Raw genomic sequence first — 20,169 nt, forward strand, 5'->3', positions numbered from 1 at the left:
GGTTTTCTGATGCCGATTGGGCTTGCTGCCCAGATGATAGACGTTCAGTGGCTGGTTATTGTGTTTATCTTGGAAATACATTAGTGTCATGGTCATCCAAGAAACAGGCGGTTGTCTCAAGGTCAAGTATTGAATCTGAATACCGAGCTCTAGCCCAAGCCACTGCAGAAATTACGTGGATTGAGTCTCTTCTACAAGAGTTGAAGCTCTCTGTTATTCCAAAACCAATCATTTGGTGTGACAATGTTAGCGTAGGAGCATTAGCTTCTAACCCAGTTTACCATGCAAGGACAAAGCACATTGAGCTCGATGTCCACTTTGTACGTGATAAAGTGTTGAAGAAGGAGCTAGAAGTACGCTACATCCCCTCAGCAGATCAAATAGCTAATTGTCTGACCAAGAGCCTCTCTCACACACGATTCCAGATTCTGGTTTCCAAACTTAGAGTGATAGCATCACCCTTTCGTTTGAGGGGTGGTGTAAAAACAACACATCAGCTCCCACGTGTACAGCCATGTAATACCACGGATGACACTGCAGTATGAGTCATTTACTCTAGAATATTCAGCTGATAACAAATTCTTATTACATAGAATAGTGTGAGGCAACACGTGTATAGTGTCCATTGGACCAATTCTGTATTATGTAATATCTCAATTGGTTATATATACTATAGCAGCAGTCACCATTCTTTGAGCTGCAATTTATACTCAATACAACTTTTTGCATTTCTGCATTTAAGTGAGAGATTCCATAAAAATATCGAATATTACTCCACGTTAGGATTACCCCATAACAAACACCTCTAAGTATATTTATCGCAAAAATAGATAAATAAATATAGAATTATAACATTTTAAAAACATTTAATATATTTGATATAAAATATATTTCCGATGCTATTTACTCGTTATAAAATGTCAATACCTTAAAAAAAGAACACTCTAAATACTAAATTAGAAGGCATCTTGCTAGCTAGTATAGACTCAGTTTCAATTTGTAATTTTTTAAATGGCCAACTTGTCTTCTTTTTTTTTTCATCAATCAACTTATTTTATTATATGACTGTTTGTCTTGATATTCGTACCATGACCCTTGGTGAACATAAATGTTGACATTATTTTACGGACAAGATTATCAAGATGTAGGGTTGAAAATAAATTAATAATCAAGCCTTGTATATATTCAGATTAATTGATAAATTGACACAAGTGGGTGACACAAGTGGGTCAGTTTTCACATGTTAAAAAAAACGATATATTATCACACTATTAATATCTACTTGGGAAGTGTTTATTACTATATACAAAAACCAAAAGAGAGAGGGATTTAGTAATGGATATGAAGATGAAGATGAAGATGAAGATGTGGTCAGTAGTAGCAGTGATGTTGAGTAGTAGTGTGTTGTTTGGATTTGGTGTATCGGTTAAGTGTGGTGATGTTTGTAGCAAAAAGGCAGTGATATTCAACTTTGGTGACTCCAATTCAGACACAGGTGGATTCGCCATTGGATATGGAATCATCTTCGGACCTCCCACTGGCCGCACCTTCTTCCACCGCCCAACTGGTCGATTATGCGATGGTCGTCTCATGATTGACTTTCTCTGTAAGAGTCTCCCCCTTTTAACACTTCATTTTCCATTCATATTGTTAATAATAATGGAGTTTGAACTTGTGTATATATATAAGCTTGTTTCTAGTGTGTATTATTCATCGATCATCCTCCATGCAGAATATATAAAACCACAACCCACACGCATCTGGATTATAGAGAAATTTACATATGGTATATGTAATCATTTTTATGGTTGATGTAAAAGATTATCTTGTATTTTTTATGATTTTTTTTGGCATAGATATAAAGATTAATTATTTTTTAAGAAAACAAATCCCACAAAATATATATATGGGCTTGTAGTGGGTTTTAATGTCAAAGTCTAACCCAACTCCTCAGGATAAAAGCCCAAAGGGCCTAAAACTCTACATATTTTGTGTGCCAAGAGGAGAGCTAATAATGATTTGGTATGAATTAAATCCAGGTGAAAGTGTAAAAATAGATCATTTGTCTCCATACATCCAATCTTTGGGGTCAAATTTCACACATGGAGTAAATTTTGCTGTGAGTGGTGCATCAAACCTACCTGAACGCAAACCTTTTAATTTGGATGTCCAAATCCGCCAGTTCCTCGTATTTCGAGCTCGTTCTCTTGAGCTTATATCACAAGGTACTTACGTATGTAAAATAAATGATTTCCTTTGAATTTTCATGAACACACATAATACATACATATATATTATTGTGTACACTAAAAAAAATAATTAACGTGTAAATGGGAAATGTTTCATATATATGTGTGTTTGTGTGTGTGTGTGTATAAAGGATACAAAGATTTGGTTAAGGAGGAAGAGTTCAAGAAGGCACTCTACATAATAGACATTGGCCAAAATGATCTAGCAAGTTCGTTCACTTTCGATAATCTTACCTATGCACAAGTTGTTGAAAATATCCCATCCTTCATTACTGTCATCCAAACTTCAATTCGGGTTAGTAGAACTCTTAATTTAATTACATGAAATGATCATTATATACACATACTATTTAATTACATTCATGTCATTGTATTTATATACATATGTTTATATGATGTTGCGGCTACGAGATAGAGAAAAGGCCCAATTGAAAATATAAAATTTGTCTAATTGTTATATATAATATGATAATTTTCAAAATTTAAAGACTTTTTGTATAGAAAAGGATATTTTGATTGGGACCCCAAGTAGGATAAAGTTTGAGTTTCTCTAAGGAAGACTCATATAAAAATTTAATTACAATCTTTTTAATACTTGTTAATTATTCAAAAGTATGAAAATTAAGACATCAAAATCTTGTTGATCCACTCAATATATAATACCAAAAACAATGGAAAGAAAATAGAAAATTTATCTGTTTGAATAAACTCATAATATGATAATGGACACTCAGATGAAAGGAAATACATACCTATTTACAAGACAAATACATGTATAAATAAGGAAATTGTAAAAATTTTAAAATATTCACTCATAAATAAATTTCTAAATTCATTTCATCATATTCACTACGTACCATATGGAATTTCTATATTCATTACATCATCGTAACGATCTATAGTAGTTTTCTTCCATAAGTAGATATTGTATGAACAAGGAGGAAAGAACTTTTGGGTACACAATACAGGGCCACTAGGGTGTTCGCCACAACTTCTGTCTATACTTGGCCAAAATTTTACAGGAGATAATGACAAGTATGGATGCATTCAAACCCTAAATAATGTTGCAAAAGTGTTCAACGAACAACTCTATGCTCTCTGCGAACAACTCAGATCTGAAATGAAGGATGCTACCATTGTATACGTTGACATGTACTCTATCAAATACGGTGTCATCACCAATCCCTCTATCTATGGTATATATATAATCTACATTTTCATATAATTTTGTTTTCTTACGTACGTAGTACTTTTTGGTAAGCGCAATACTAGCTGAGCAATATGTTTATGTTGTATATCGATTGGTTTTTATATAATGATCGATATGATAGGTTTTGAGAGTCCTTTAATGGCGTGTTGTGGGTATGGTGGACCGCCTAACAACTACGTGCGGGGCCGAGCGTGCGGTGTGGCTGGTTACAACATATGTGAGGATGGATCAAAGTTCATAAGCTGGGATGGAGTTCACTACTCAGAGGCTGCCAATGCTCTCTTTGTTTCTAAAATACTCTCTACCAACTACTCCACCCCTCAACTTAACTTCCGATACTTTTGTAACAACTAATAATAATTACCTACCTTCAAATTTATTATTATAACTTAAATTATTATTAAATATTATTGGACTCATTTCTACTAATAAGAATTAATCATGGAATTCCACATGTCTTTATTATTATTATTATTATTATTATTATTATTATTATTATTATTATTATTATGTCCCAAACTAATTAATAAGCCTTAGTGCCTTGATTAGGGGGTTAGGATGAAAAATTATGCGTTTATGTGATATATATATGTGTACTTATATGATCATGTGAATTATATTATAATATGACTAGATATGCATGTTTATGTGTATTAATTATGCATGTGGACCTATTTCTTATTACAATGGTAATTTTCGTAATTTGGCTCGTTACGGGTATATTTGGAATATATGTGCATAAATGTGATATATGTGTGAGACCACATTATTATGTAGATATATTTGGGTTATTCGACACAAGGCGATCCTAGGGAGCAAGTTAGCGGGAAAGTCACAACGGGACCTAATACCCAACTCGGGGTGAGTCAAGGGGTATTTTGGGTAACTAGTAGATTACTAGGTTATCGGGTAACGAGAATAAATAATCGAGGATATATTTGGAGTTAGTAAGATTAGGAGGGATTTTTGGGGGTTTTGACCATTTTTCCCTCTGGGAAGTTTTTGGTACCCCGAGCCTCAGGATTTACTTATAGTTACTTAAAGTCTAAGTAAACCACACGAACACCAAAATTGAAGAAAAAACACGTTCACTCTCTCTCTCTCTTTCACACTCTCTCTTAATTTTCCTTGGGAATTCTTGTGATTTAGGAGGAATCGATGCTACTTTAGGCTCGAGATTGCTTGGGGAGAAGCTTAGCATCACTTGGGGCAATTGAGGGTAACGATTTCTAGCCTTAAATCCCTCTGTTTTTTATGGTTTTTAGCTAAGTTTTGGAATTTAGAAACTCAATTCTGAATTTTGAGATTTGATGAGGTTTTGGCCAAGTTTAGGCTTGGGTTTTGTGTGTTTTGAGGTGCTGAGTACATTGGGAACTTTACCTTGGGGATTTAGCTAAGTTTGGATAGGTTGTTGGTGGGTTTTGGCTTGAAGAAAATGAGGAAATTTAAGAGTTTTCATGGGGAGCCGCAGCCCTGTTCTTGGGGCGTTGCGACTCTCATGAACAAGAAGGAGAAGGAAGTGTCGAACCTCCATTTGAGTCGAGGCGCCAGTAGTGGCGCACTGCGGCGCATGTCGAAATAGAGGAAATCCTTGGGCTCTTTGAGTTGGGGCGAGCTGTGAGTCTTTTGTTTTGAGAGGGTTTTGAGCACAGGAACTCAAACCTAAGGGCTCGGGATCGATCCTACTACCCGGTTTAGTAGAATTCAACGTCCCGGAGGCTAGGACTCAGTCTAGAAGCCTTTATTCTCTCGTTTTGATGAGATTCTCTATTGGTTGTGACTAGGTTATTGTTATATTATTTGAAATAATATAATGTTAGATTAAATAATGTGACATAATGTGATTTGTCACACAAATGTGATTTGCCACACCTTGTAACATATTATTGAGAGTCACAAAAATTGGACACATGTGTGTGGCAAATGTGACATATTTTGGAGTTACAAAAAAACAACTTGTAACTCCCAAATATTATCCAATAATGTGTAGATTTGATATTACACATTTTGATTTAAATTTTTCAAAAGCCATAAGAGATATGGCTGTTAGAGATGTGATTTTAACTCCCATAATGTGTATGGAAGTTACAAAATCAAGTGGGAATGAATTTGGAATGTTTTGGAAAATTTGGAAAATTGGTTGCTAAAAATATGACTTGGGCCGCTGCCTATATTTTTCAGGCCACGGCCCAAGAGGCAAAAAACATCGTGGGCCGCGGCCTAAGCGACTGACAACATTTTCCAAACTTCGGTTTTATCCAATTTTGAACGTTTCCAACATCCAAGTAACTCCCAAATCTCTATTTTAATTCCAAAAACATCCAATTAATCATTGGTAAAAGCCATGGGGATTGGTGGAATTTGAAATTCAAAGGGTGTCTCAAAACTCTACAAATAGGAGCCTAATGCTCACTTGTAAGATACACAATTTTCCATCCACAAAGCACTTGGCTGGAAAATACACCATAGATGCTTAATTATTCCAGAGAGCTATATCCTAGAGAGATCCCTTAGTGCTTAGAGAATAGGGGAAATAAGATTTTGGACAAAGGTTTTGAACCTTGTTCAAGTTAGTGATCCCCACTACTCTACACTTTGGTTGTGTGGGAGTTTGTTCTTTTTATTGGTTTTATTTTCATTCTTTTGATCTTGTTGATCTTATTTACTTGTATTATTATTGTTTTGAGTTTGTAATTTTCTTCTTCTATCTCTTTATATTTACTTGTATTTGGAGCAATTGAGTTGTAATGTTTATTTAATCAATTACCTTGTCTATTATATTTTTTGCATAGAGTTGTATTTTGGTTTTTTCATATTTCCATTGAGTATAATATATATTCTCTAACAATTATCACTAGGGGTTCAAAACCGGGATCGTGCTCGAGGATCGTTCTTAATATACATTGCACTTGAACCTAAGGTAAGAAAACTGCACCCAATACGTGATATATGTGATTAGGGCTTGGCCCGATTGTTGATTATAACTATGAATAGGGCTCGAACCTTAAGAATGAATGTGATTTAGGTTATGCATGAATGCCCTGTGTCTGGATAATTGTTTAATGAATGTTTGCCTTGTTTGCATAGGTAAGGCTCGACCCCGTTAGGGAACATGGTTATAACCGTGTTTGTGTTTAATTGATTAAGATACCATGATTTATATGTATGCATACTTGTATTGTCTAAAGTATGCTTATCTATATCTGTATATGTTTGTCTGGTTATCTGAATGTCTAATTAAAGCCTTGACTTATTAGTCAAAGGTGGCAATAGCGCGCTGCGCGCTGGTCGAGAGGCTTAGGCCCAATTAACGACGTACTATTACGTTGGCCGACCCTATGGTTGTTGGATAACAAAGCGCTTGGCTAGCTCTATGGATAATTACAAAAAGCTAAGGTCAAGGGCCCCAGGTGACTCTATGGTCACATAGCTAGAGCATAGGGCCCCAGGTGACTCTATGGTCACATAGCTAGAGCATAGGGCCCCAGGTTGACTCTATGGTCATCTATTTAGAGCAGTAGGCCCTAGAATGATCCAATGATCATTTATTTGTAATTGTGCATGCATGAGTAGGTTATTACTGCTTGGCATGCTAGATATGTATTTAGAATCTGTATTTACTGTTCATGCACATGCTTAAGCTTTCTTACTGAGCCTTGCCTCACGGGTGCTATGTGGTGTAGGTAAGGAGAAAGAAAGCTTGACCAGCCATGAGTTAGAGAGCTTCGGTGGCAGCGTGTACATATGCAGCTGCTCGACCACCACGACCGAGGATATCTCAGAGGAACTAGGGTTGCATCCCTTATTTTGTCGCTTCGGTCGGCTGGTTGTACATTTGGTTTGTATAAACCATTTTAAACACTTGTTTGCAACATTTTGGGATCCCATGTATGTATTAAACTTTTAAATGAAAAGTCAATGTTTCCTTTGACCAAAATTTTTAACCCTAACCTTTGACATTAACCTTAGTTACTCGTTTATAACCAAATGACTTGATTATCAAGTCTGACACCATTTAAAGTACACAGTGTAACAGTCCTGGATTAGGAGGACGTTACAACTTAGTATCAGAGCTACCAAGGTTTAACGGTTCTTGAAGACTGAGCGGGCATGTACACTCGCTACTAAAGACAAGCTCGACTCATGGTTTGGTAACTACTTATGTGATTAAGTATTTGACTGTTTAAATAAATGTATACTCCTTATCTACATGCCTTATTAGGGATCATGAGATATTCTGATAGGGTCTGACCCTTGATTGTTGCATGAATGATAAAGATATGCTTATTAGAATTTTATTGCTTGTGAATGCAAAGGAACCACTTATTAGCGTTGTTATTTGCATATAGGCCAGGAAATTCTTATCAGCACAGTTCATACTGGCAGGGACTAAAGAACACGCTTATTAGCATTGCTATATATGTATAAACGCTTGAACATGCTTATTTGCATCATTAATTTCTTATGAATGCTAGAGATGCTTATTAGCGTTGTTATTTGCTGATGAATGTCAGGAAGTGCTTATTAGCACCATGATTGAATGTATTACGTGTTGGCATGCTTATTAGCATTGCATTTGTTTGTTTGTTCGGTCTTGGTTAGTTAGGCGGCAAGAGGTATAGTAATTACTTACCTAACGACCAATTTGATCACAGTAGAGTGGGATAGTTATCAGTATGCTTCCTCGAAGGTCAGAGAGGTTGGCTGGCCAAGAGATACAGACCAGGGAAGAGAATGACTAGGGCCAGGCCCCACCTCTAGCTCCAGAGAACTAGCAACAGGTGCTTGCTGATATGCATGCCAGGTTACAGAGGCAGGAAGATGAGATTAGACAGCAATAGGTTCCAACAGGGAACCTACAATGTGCAATACTAGCAGTGTTACAGCCAGTGGTACCAGTGTCATTGTAGCCCCAAGTAGGGGGAGACAGATGGGAACTCCTGTATGAGAGGTTCAAGAAGCAACACCCTCCGGTTTTTTAGGGCAGCTCAGACCCACTGAAGGTTGAGCAGTGGATGACTATGATAGCCACCATCCTAGATTTCATGAGGGTAGGTGGTAATGAGATAGTGGCCTGCACCACTTACATGTTTTGGGAGGATGCCCGAATATGGTGGGAGGTGGTATCCTAGACCATGACAGTAAATACTATGGAGTAGGAAGCATTTGAAACTATGTTCAATGAGAAATACTACAATGATGCAGTTAAAGTTGTGAAGGCTGAAAAGTTCAATAAGTTACTTCAGGGAAATATGTCAGTGACCGATTATGCCTTGAAGTTTGACAGATTGGCAAGGTTTTCCACGGATCTGGTGCCCACTGATGGGAGCAAAAGAGAGAGGTTTCTCAGAAGGATACAACCTATGATAGCCCGGAATGTACGTATCACTACTGTGCTAGGAATGACTATCTATGCACAGGCTGTGGAGAAGGCGCTTATAGCTGAGAGCACAGAGAACAAGATCAATGTGAGAATGTGGCCAGAAGGGATTCTAGGAGGCCAGGACCTCCATTTGCAGGCTTTGGTAGGGGCGGAGGCCCTAGTTACCAAAATAGAAAGACTCCAGATACAGTTTTAGCTCCAAGGTCAGATAGGAAGCCACAGAGCATACATATAGTCCACCAGGGTGGCAGTGAGACCTGGAAAGCATTCCCGGAGTGTACTTGGTGCACGTGGCACCATATTGGGGAATGTCGGATGAAGGCCTACTTCATCTGTGGGAGTGTGGGACACCTGAAGAAGGACTGCCTGAAAGCCAGAAAGGAAGAGCCCAAGAAGGTGGACAACCTGACGCCATCTTGAGTGTTCACCTTGACCCTGGCAGAGGCCGAGGCTAGTCCCTCAGTTGTTACAGGTTATCTTTCTAGTGATGGGACCCTTTATATTGTTTTGATTGATTTGGGTGCTACGCACTCTTTTGTTGCTAGTAGGATCAATGATGGACTGTGTAGACCATGTGACTTTTATCCTGTGGGGTTGACTACTATTCTGCCTACTGGGGAGTTAGTTGTTTTAGGAGATGGGTCAGATCACTTCCAGTGACAGTGGATGGCATGGAGTTGTCAGTTGCTTGATAGATTTGGTTATGAATGGCTTTGATATAATTCTGAATATGGACTAGTTAGAGAAGTATGAGGCAATGATAGATTGCAAGAAGAAGATGGTAACCATTGAGCCTGAGGGTGATGATCCCTTTGTATTCTTTGGCACTGTTCATGGACCCCGTATACCTATGATTTCCGTACTTAGAGCTAGAGACCTACTGTAGGAGCGATGCATATGAATCTTAGCTAGTGTGGTGGATACTACTCAGGTTGTGCCAGTGGGACCAGGACATAGTAGATTAGTATGTGAGTTTCTGAATGTGTTTCCAGAGGATCTACTAGGGTTACCTCCACACAGGGAGATAGAGTTTGTGCTTGAACTGGTGCGAGGGATAGGGCCAGTGTCTAGGGCATCTTACATGAAGACTCCGACAGAGCTGAAGGAACTAAAGGTTCAGTTACTAGAGTTACTAGACTTGGATTTTATCAGGCCCAGTTTCTTGTGTGGGGGGCACCAGGTATCGATTATAAAGATGGTTCTTTGAGTATGTGTATCGATTATAGAGAATTGAACAAGTTGACTATCAAGAACAGGTATCCTCTACCAAGGATTGATAATCTGTTTGATCAGTTATAGGGCATGACAATATTCTCGAAATAGATCTTCGAACTGGTTATCACCAGCTGAGGATTAGGGAGAAGGATATACCGAAGACAAATTTTTGCACCAGGTATGGGCATTATGATTTTTTGGTGATATCATTTGGACTGACTAATGCCCCAACGACATTTATGGATCTGATGAACATGGTGTTCAACGATTACCTAGATCAATTTGTGATCGTCTTTATCGACGATATACTAGTATATTCTCAGTCAGAGACAGATCATGAACAACATCTCAGATTAGTACTACAGAGGCTGAGAGAGCACAAGTTGTATGCGAAATTCAAGAAGTGTGAATTCTGGCTGCCTTAGGTGACTTTCTTAGGTCACATAGTCAGTAAGGATGGAATTATGGTGGATCCAGTGAAGATTGAGGCAGTCAGAGATTGACCAAGGCCGAAGAATGCTTCAAAGATCAGAAGTTTCTTGGGATTCGCAGGTTATTACAGACGCTTTGTGGAGGGATTTTCCAAGATTGCATCATCACTGAAGGAGTTGACACGCAAGCAAGCCCGGGTCAAGGGTGGGGCGAGCGGGGCATAGGCCTAAGGTCCCTTCGCTTGAGGAGGCCCCAAAATTTAAAAATAACACACACACACATATATATATATATGCAACAAATAAAATAATATATATATATAAATGTATTCAATACTATATTACTTGATTTGGATAGCACAATTGGTGAGGATGAGTTTTCTTAGGCGAAGGATAAGGGTTTGATCATCCATCACAACACTTTTTTTAAAAAATCGTATAAGGCTTGGAAAGTACTTTTTTTTTTTAAATGAAATAATACATATATATATAATCTTCAATATATAATTTTTTTAAGTGGTATAATGGTTTGAAAAGTTTATTCTTACGAGGAGTTAATGGTTCGAGTAGATCTTTTGTCAAAAAAATTACTGTTCCTTTTATTTTTTTTAAAAAGAAGGCCCTCTTTAAAAAAAATTCTCAAGGCACCTCAAGACCTTGAGCCGACCCTGCATGCAAGAAACAGAGGTTCCTATGGTCAGACAGGTGCGAGGACAGTTTCGAGGGGCTGAAGAAGAACTTGATCACCACTCCAGTTATGAGTCTTCCTACAGATCAGGACAAGTTTGCAGTTTATTGTGACGCCTCGAGGCAAGGCCTAGGTTGTGTCCGTATGTAGACAAGGAAGGTGATTGCCTATGCATCACGTCAGCTGAAGGAGTATGAGCAAAGGTACCCCACACATGATTTAGAACTTGCAACACTGAAGGTTTGGCGGCACTATTTATATGGTGAGAAGTGTGAGATATACACAGATCACAAGAGTTTGAAATACTTCTTCACCCAGAAGGATTTGAACATGAGGCAGAGACGTTGGCTACAACTGGTGAAGAATTATGATTGTGAGATCCTTTATCACACAGGGAAAGCCAACGTGGTAGCAGATGCCTTAAGCCAGAAGGGTTCGGGACAGTTGTATAGTGCTAAACAGATATCCAGGGAGTTGGCTGAGGATATGACTAGAGCAGGTATTGCATTAGTCGTGGGCCAGTTAGGCAACATCACCCTACAATCTACTCTTTTAGAGAGGATTAAGGAGAAGCAGTTGAATGACCCGCGGTTAGGAAATATTAGAGGGGGCATCCTAGCTAGAGTAGCTAAGGACTACACAGTGTCATAAATGGGCTTTTTGCGATACAAGGATCGGATTTGCGTACCGATGGACACTGGGATCACACGGGAGATTCTGGATGGATCTCATACTACCCTTTATTCTCTACATCCAAGCACCACGAAGATGTACCATGATCTGAAATTTTTATATTGGTGGCCTGAGATGAAAATGGATGTGACTGAGTACGTAGCGAAGTGACTGACCTGTTAGCTGGTCAAGGCAGAGCATCAAAGACCCGCTGGACTGTTGCAGCCTCTGGACATCCCAAAGTGGAAGTGGGAGGAAATCACGATGGATTTCGTGGTGGGATTGTCCAAGACAGTGGGTCAGCACGATTCAGTCTGGGTCATTGTGGATCGATATACGAAGTTAGCTCACTTCTTACAGTTGACCAATATGCAAATCTCTATGTGAGAGAGATAGTACACCTTCATGGGACTCCGAGGTATATTGTGTCTGATAGGGATCCTATCTTTACTCCCAAGTTTTGGGGAAGTTTAAAGAAGGTGATGGGTACACAGATGAAGTTTAGTACATCTTATCATCCTTAGACCGATGGTCAGTCTGAGAGAACTACCCAGATACTGGAGGACATGCTGAGAGCATGTGTATTGGACTTTGAAGGGTCTTGGAGTAAATATTTGCCTCTGATAGAGTTTTCCTATAATAATAGCCACCAGTCGACTATTGGAGTGACACCTTATGAGATGTTGTATGGTAAGAAGTGTAGATCGTCCATTCACTGGAATGAGATGGGTGAGAGGAAATATTTGGGTCCTGAGGCAGTTAAGATGACCACTGAGTCTCTTGAAAAGATTAGAGCTTAGATGCTCGCGTCTCAGAGTAGACAAAAGAGTTATTCTGACCCAAAGTGGAGGAATGTGGAGTTCCAAGTGGGAGACTGTGTCTTCCTTAGGGTTTCACCATTGAGAGGGGTGAAGGGATTTGGGAAGAAGGGCAACCTGAGCCCTAGGTTTGTTGGATCATTTGAGATCCTAGAGAGGATTGGTTAGGTGGCTTATAGGTTGGCCTTACCCGCTACACTTTCTAGTGTGCACAACGTATTTCATATTTCCATGATGAGGAAGTATGTATCAGATGGGACTCATGTGTTGAGTTACAAGGATCTGGAACTAGAGCCTGATTTATCCTATGATGTAGTGCACCAAATTTTTTTTTTAGATTATTTAAATTTTGTGCTTTATTTGATTTAAATGTTAAGTGTGATGAATTGTTTTATTTAAGTGTTGTTATTTTATTTAATTGTTTATTTGTTTTATTTGATGGTTTGTTATTTTATTTAATTGTTAGAAATGTTTTGGTTAATTAATTTAATAAGTGATTAAATGTGTAACATGTTATCTTACTATTAGTGTTACATTTTATTTAAGTGTGACAAATGAGGTATTTATGTGAGCTATGGTGGAATGCACTAAGGTGCATGATAGATAGTAATGCACCCTAGTAATTTAGTGTGTGCTAGTGCATGGTAGCATGGTGCACATGTGTAGATTTTCTACACATTTTAGGTTTCCTTATTTTAGATTTAATTGAGTAATTTATTTATAAAAAAAAAAAAGAAGAAAAGAAAAGGGAAAGGAGGAGTGGGCGTGTGACCTAGTGGGAATGCAATATTTCATTAAAATGGTAAAAAGGATCAAAAAATTGAAGACCATAATCATTTGGGGATAGGCTTGATCATGTTTTATTCCTTGTATCTTTTTTAAATAAAGAAAAATCAAGGAAAATAAAAGAGAAATGGAAACTTACCTTAATTTTGTTTGGGAGACTTTATGAGAGGATTTGTGATAAAGGGACTAAGAAAGGAGAGAAGAGCCATTGCTCTTGTGTGTGTGTGTGGCTGCCGTGACCTAGAGAGAGAGAGAGAGAGAGAGGCGTGTAGAGAGAGAGAGAGAGAGAGAGGAAGAAAGAAAGAAAGGAAGAAGGAAGAAGAAAGTGAAGAGGAACCCCCCTAGAGTATGTCTTCTTGTTTTCTCTTTGTTTAATCTTTATTTGATAATATGATATTGATTTGTGTTATGTTTTGTGTGGGTTTGGATTCTTCTTTCTCCTCATGGTGGCTTTCCCATAAAACCCTAGGCTTGAACAAGGGTGTGGAGTTTGTGGTATTGATCTTTTGTGTTCTTGATTCTACAATCAAGAGAGGTAATGGTCTTTTCCTTAGCCTTATATTGTTTTTGGTGGTTGTATTTGAGGTTTTGCTAATGGTGTTAATGGTTGATTTTTGGGTAGGAATGATGTATAGGATTTGGATTTTGTGAGAGTATGATTTGTGTTTAAGGGTTGTGATGTTGATTTTGCTATGCATGAAAAATTGTAATAATCTATGAACACATGTAAGGTGATTTCGGCCTAGGTACACCCAAGGGTGTTCTTGATATGTTGTGTGATTTACAAAATATTTGATCCATGTTTTAGGACCTTTGATATATGGGTAAGAGAACAAGTGGTAATCTTGATATTTTTGATCATGAAATGTTGTTAGATGCATGTTTTGTTTTGAATGATTAAATTGTGAGATGCATGAAAATAATGATAGAAATATGCTAGGTTAAAATAAGGCATATGTGAATATGGTATAAATTTACTATATGCTATTTTATTGAAAAGGTTTTGTTGGTTTTCATAGAATTGCAACAAATGATTTTAAAAGGATTCATGTGATTATGTTAGTGGAATCATGCATATTATAAGAGCATAATGAGATTATAGGCATGAATGATTTTATGTAATTTTTGAGACAAAAGTTGAGTTTTACAAAGAATTAAGCTTGCTGTTTTTTTCAAGATAATTGGGTAAAAGTTGATAAAAATATGAGTTGCATGCATAAATAATGTTCTTGTTGAATGTGTTAATTTTTATGAAATTAAAAGAGGATTTTAAGTCTCATATTATGATATTTTACTCAATTAATTTCCTACAGAATTTTTATTGAATTTTGAGAAAAAAATGAGTTTATAAATTGAATATGGTGATTTTAATGATAAAAAAATGGTTGCTGGAATTTTGTAATAAAATGTGAAGTAAGTCTCACTAAAAATGAATTTGATTAATTTTTTGGAATAAATTATTTTTCCTAAGTTATGGTAATATTGAAAAATGATATTTTAATGGTATGAATGCATACTTTGATAAATAATGATTTTTCTTTATTTTGATTGAGAAAAATATTTAAACTCTATTTATTTGTGATTTTTGAATAAAATAAATAATGGCTGAAAGTTTGTTTTAAAAAGGTTAACAATTGTTATTAAATTGTCACATATGGGTTTTTACTACTTAAAAATTTAGTCTTAAATAAATTAAATCAAAATGTATTTTTCCACACTTAAAATATATTTTCACATCATTTTTGTAACACAATAATAAAATATATTTTTCTAAAGAAACATGTTAAAATAGGTATTTTAATTAAATCCAAGCTTGTTGGTTAATTCTTGGTAAATTAGTATTTATTTAATGAAAATGTCACATATTTTATTTTGAGCTAAAATAAAATAAATTTATAAAATAAAATAAAGTTTTTGAGAAATTTAATCAACTTAGAAATTTTTAAGAAAAATAAAGCATGTAATATGGCTATTGATTTTCAAACAATAGAAGCAAGAAATGTAGAATTATCGTTTTTGAAAACGTCTTTATTACGCAACGTTCCCACGTATGCATGTTACATGCAAATCAACTTTTACGTCCAAAATCATGATTATTATGCAACTATGTAATTTTTATAAAGCAATCATGTTAGTAAAATGGGTAGAACGAGCATTATTCTTTTGGCGATAATTGCATGTTTTAGTGTAACTGTATTCATGAGTGCATGGCCCATGCACACATGAGTTGTATGGAAGGGCAAAATAGTAATTTTATGAACCTAAGAAACGTTATTTTGATTATGATATAGGCTCGTTGAAAAGATTGTGAAATTCTTAGCTTGGACCTGAGGTAAGGAAGTTAGATAGATTTTATGTTTCTATGCTATGAATGGTAAGGCTGTTATATGAATGAACTGTTATGCAATTATGAATGCCTTAATGTGATGATATGATTGAATGTGAAATGTGTATGGATGTTAGATACATCAAACAGAATACGATGTTAGATACATCAAACAGATTTCGAATGTCAGATACATCGACCGAGTTACTAAGGACATTGAGACGTGACTCCTAGGGCGGACGCGCCGAGGTTATTCAAGGACCAGTGATCTCCTGTTTACCTCATAGGGTGACATGGACAACTAGCGTTCCATGCTCATCATGTATGCTGTATGTTGTGATATGATGATATGTCACATGTATGTTATGATATGTTGATATGTCACGTTTATGTTATGATATGATGATATGTCACATTTATGTTATGATATGCTGATATACTTATGTTATGATATGATGATATGTCACATTTATGTTATGATATGTTGATATGTCACATTTATGCTATGATATGTTGATATGTCACATTTATGTTATGATAAGACGAAATGTTACGATTATGTTATGATAGACCATGATGTTTTAGATGAATGTTAGTGTTTGGTTGTTTGTTGTTTTTCTTACTTGCTTGTACTTCCTTACTGGGCTTTTAGCTCACCCCCTTACTTTCCTTCCAGGTAGCAAATAGGTTTTCTCTATGGCACGCGTGGTGACGTGGGGAGTTCTTCATCATGGGGTGTATGGCGTGGGGCAATCCTATGGACGATAAAACGATCAACGTAGAATGCCATTTTTATTATGTTTTGTTTTTAAGAGACTTTTTCCTAAAATTATCAGTGGGACTCTGTTATTTAAATTATTTGGTTTTCTTGAACTTTGCATAAAAACCTATATTTTATTTTAAACTTATGGCGCCAACTTGCATGATTTTAAATAAGTCCCCTGAGACTTTAGTAATGGACGGTATTCTTTTATAAGCTATGTTGTACGAATGTTTTGTAAGTATTAGTCTACGGCGTTCTTTACATATGAGGAGCAAATAGTTCAGATTTTAGACAGGAAGGACACGGTCTTGAGGAACAAGACTATACCTTTAGTTAAGATATTATGGAGGAACAACAAGGTCGAGGAAGCGACCTGGGAGCTGGAGGCAAATATGCAGAATCAGTATCCCAAGCTATTTAGGTAAAATTTTGAGGATGAAATTTCTATAAGGAGAGGATAGTTGTAACGTCTCAAATTACCTAATAAGGCTTATGACCTTGATTAGGGGGCCAGAATGGCAAATTACGAAAAATTATGTGTTTATGTGATATATATGTGTAATTATACGAATATGTGAGTTATATTATACTATGACTAGATATGCATGTTTATGTGTATTAAATATGTATGTGGGTATGTTTCTTATTAGAAGGGCAATTTTCGTAATTTGGCCCGTTACGGGTATATTTGGAATATATGTGCATATATGTGATATATGTGTGAGACCACATTATTATGTGGATATATTTGGGTTACTCAACATGAGGCGATCCTAGGGAGCAAGTTAGTGGGAAAGTCACAACGGGACCTAATACCCGACTCGGGGTGAGTCAAGGGGTATTTTGGGTATCTAGTACATTACCGAGTTATCGGGTAATGAGAATAAATAATTGATGATATATTTAGAGTTAGTGAGATTAGGAGGGAATTTTGGGGGTTTTGACCATTTTTCCCTCAAGGACGTTTTTGGTACCCCGAGCCTCGAGATTTACTTAGAATTACTTACAGTATAAGTAAATCACACAAACACCAAAACTGAAGAATAAACATGTTCACTCTCTCTGTTCTCTCTCTCTCTTTCGTTCACACACTCTCTTAATTTTCCTTGGGAATTCTTGCGATTTAGGAGGAATCGAGGGTACCTTAGGCTCGGGATTGCTTGGGGAGAAGCTTAGCATCACTCGGGGCAACTAAGGTAATGATTTCCAGCCTTGCACTACACCAAATACCCCTTATCATAACATAAGAATATAATACTATTGAAAAAGTATTATGATATACATATATGTGGTAAAAAAAAATGGCGTTTTGGGAGCCCGCCTATAACTTGTAAAAGTTATATTTTTTCCCAAGCTAATTTCTTTTTTCCTAGCCCGCCTATAACTCCCTCGTTTTCTTTCTTTACTGAAAATTCCAAAAAACGCCATTCACTGTAAATAAACTCAATTCAGCTCTAACTTGTTCTTAATTTTTTATATATATAATATTAAGTATTAATTAATATTAATTAGCTTTGTTCCTTCGTTGTCATTTCTCAAATTTTATTTTAATTATTTTTTTTTGTTTGGATTTTCATTTTCTTTTTCTCCGTAGTGACATCGAGGCAATTTGTTTTGTTTGGTTTTTATTTTTTGGGTTTTTTTTTTCAGGGTCTTCATTTGTTTGATCAGCGACTGGAATAAATTTTGAAAGAAAAGGAGGAAGGAGGAGGACGAGTTAAAATCCATGGTCGTGGTTGAGAATGCTGGAGTGGAATTGGGGAGGAACGTGGGTTCGGCTTCGTCAAATAGGAGCGTGGAGGAGGAGACGACGGCGCGTGGTGGTGGAGGAGGAGGAGGTAACGATCAGGATCAGCCGAAGCATAATGGTTTGCATCAGAGCAGCAATGGTTCGATTCTGAGGCCTCACGATTAGGGCCTTTTCATGAAGGTTGTGCAGGCGGCGCAGGTGGTTCAGTTGGGGTTTGATCATGGCACAACGATCGGAGGTCCTCAGTCAATGCAGATAGTAGGAGTGGGGTCGGTTCATCATCAGCAATCAAACGGTGGGGATTTGCAGATGAATGAGGATCGTGATGGGGAGAGCTTTAACCGGGATATGAGGGAATTGAGGGAGCTTTTCTCCAAGCTTAATCCTATGGTGGAGGAGTTTGTGCCTCCTTCACTTGCTAACAACCCTGGATTAAATGGTGGGTTTAACAATGGCTTTGGTCTTTTGCTTAACAACAACAATGGCAACAGAAATGGAAACGCTAATGGCTTCAATGCTCGACGGGTATTACTACTATTAAGTCTTCTGTTTTGAAATTAATATGTGAAAGTATGTTTGGTTCCTGTGAATAGAAAATAAGAACATGGATGTTGCAAACTCCACGATTTTCCTGCTATTTGGGTATTGTAGCTTGTGATTGGCGACCAAAATGATGTGTTGAGTAGAAGCTATACTCATATGTAAACTTGTTCAGCTATGAAGTGTGTTGGGTAAAGAAGAAAACCATGATTTATGATTTGAAACTAATGTGAATTGAACTCTAACCTTGAGAACCAAGTTGAAAAGTTTGTTGATGGGTGTTGTTTTTCAGAGGAACAGCCAAGGAAAACGGAGAATGAATAGCAGGACTAGTATGGCACAGCGGGAAGAGAGAATTCGAAAAATTGTTTATAGAGCCTTAGGTCAATGATATGAAATAGTTGGAAACCTTCTTTTACAAGCTCAGTTTTTTCTTACATATATTGGATTACTCAAGTCTTTTTGCTTAGTCACCTTTGGCTCCATTTTTCTAACAATGTCCATATCACACATGTAACCCAGCCTTTGAATTTGTCAAAGTTGATAAGCTAGATTAACTACCATTAATATTATGATACTATCTTATAAGTTATATCTTACCTTCATGTGATTCTATGGTTTAGAGAATTTTATTTGGAATCATCTCGTGTTATTCAGGTATAAACAATTTTATAACATTGGAATTGGAGTCTTCTTAAACTTTAAGTAGTATATGTAGCTGAAACATGCATATAGAGGGATGTTGGTGTACTCACTCGATTTGTTATTTTGAAATTGTGAAATGTGTAACAATTTAGTACTGGTTGTGGTTGGAAACTTGGGAGTGATGACTGAAAATGGATGATAGCAATTTTCTTTTGGTTTTACATGTGCATAGGCCTTTAGCCACATTGTCTCTATCTGTGATTATCACACACTCCCACAATAATTAAAGGGAACTTGAAAATGACTACTCTTTTTTGTCCACTTAATATATATATATATATACAAGAGCTTTCTTAGAATTTCAAGGAGAACAAATTTCACTACGAGGTTGTTAAAAATGTTACTATGGAATGAGAGTCTTCACACCAAGAATTACAAATAATTACAGATAAATATAATTTAGATGAGTCATAACACTAGTGAAAAGCATCAAGAATAATCAGATCTTTTGATATGCGAATCTTAAATATAATTTGGATGAGTCATAACTTAAATTCTCCGCTTCCTAAATTGATATGCGAATCTTGCTTTTATTTTTATAGTTCATTTAAAATATTGAAGTGTCTTCCAATTGCAGATCTTTTATACAAGGCAAATATGAATACTGGAAGCGTGCTTGAAGGGTGCTTGAGC

The 20,169-nt window shown here is 36.6% G+C and overlaps 2 protein-coding genes across 2 annotated transcripts; both read left to right on the forward strand.

Annotated features, from left to right (window-relative positions):
• Window positions 1-1,340: 1,340 nt before the first annotated feature.
• LOC133821889 (GDSL esterase/lipase At1g09390-like) lies at window positions 1,341-3,894 on the forward strand. The gene is made up of 5 exons (XM_062254088.1): window positions 1,341-1,606; window positions 2,040-2,225; window positions 2,381-2,544; window positions 3,172-3,445; window positions 3,581-3,894. The coding sequence occupies exons 1-5, from the start codon at window positions 1,342-1,344 to the stop codon at window positions 3,811-3,813; spliced, it is 1,122 nt and encodes a 373-aa protein (XP_062110072.1). The 5' UTR covers window position 1,341; the 3' UTR covers window positions 3,814-3,894.
• Window positions 3,895-18,005: 14,111 nt separating this feature from the next.
• On the forward strand, window positions 18,006-19,222 carry LOC133810237 (polyadenylate-binding protein-interacting protein 11-like). Its single transcript, XM_062246036.1, has 2 exons — window positions 18,006-18,816; window positions 19,124-19,222. The coding sequence occupies exons 1-2, from the start codon at window positions 18,466-18,468 to the stop codon at window positions 19,220-19,222; spliced, it is 450 nt and encodes a 149-aa protein (XP_062102020.1). The 5' UTR covers window positions 18,006-18,465.
• The last annotated feature ends 947 nt before the right edge of the window (window positions 19,223-20,169 follow it).

The sequence above is a fragment of the Humulus lupulus genome, chromosome 1, assembly GCF_963169125.1.
Source record: "Humulus lupulus chromosome 1, drHumLupu1.1, whole genome shotgun sequence".
Taxonomy (NCBI): domain Eukaryota; kingdom Viridiplantae; phylum Streptophyta; class Magnoliopsida; order Rosales; family Cannabaceae; genus Humulus; species Humulus lupulus.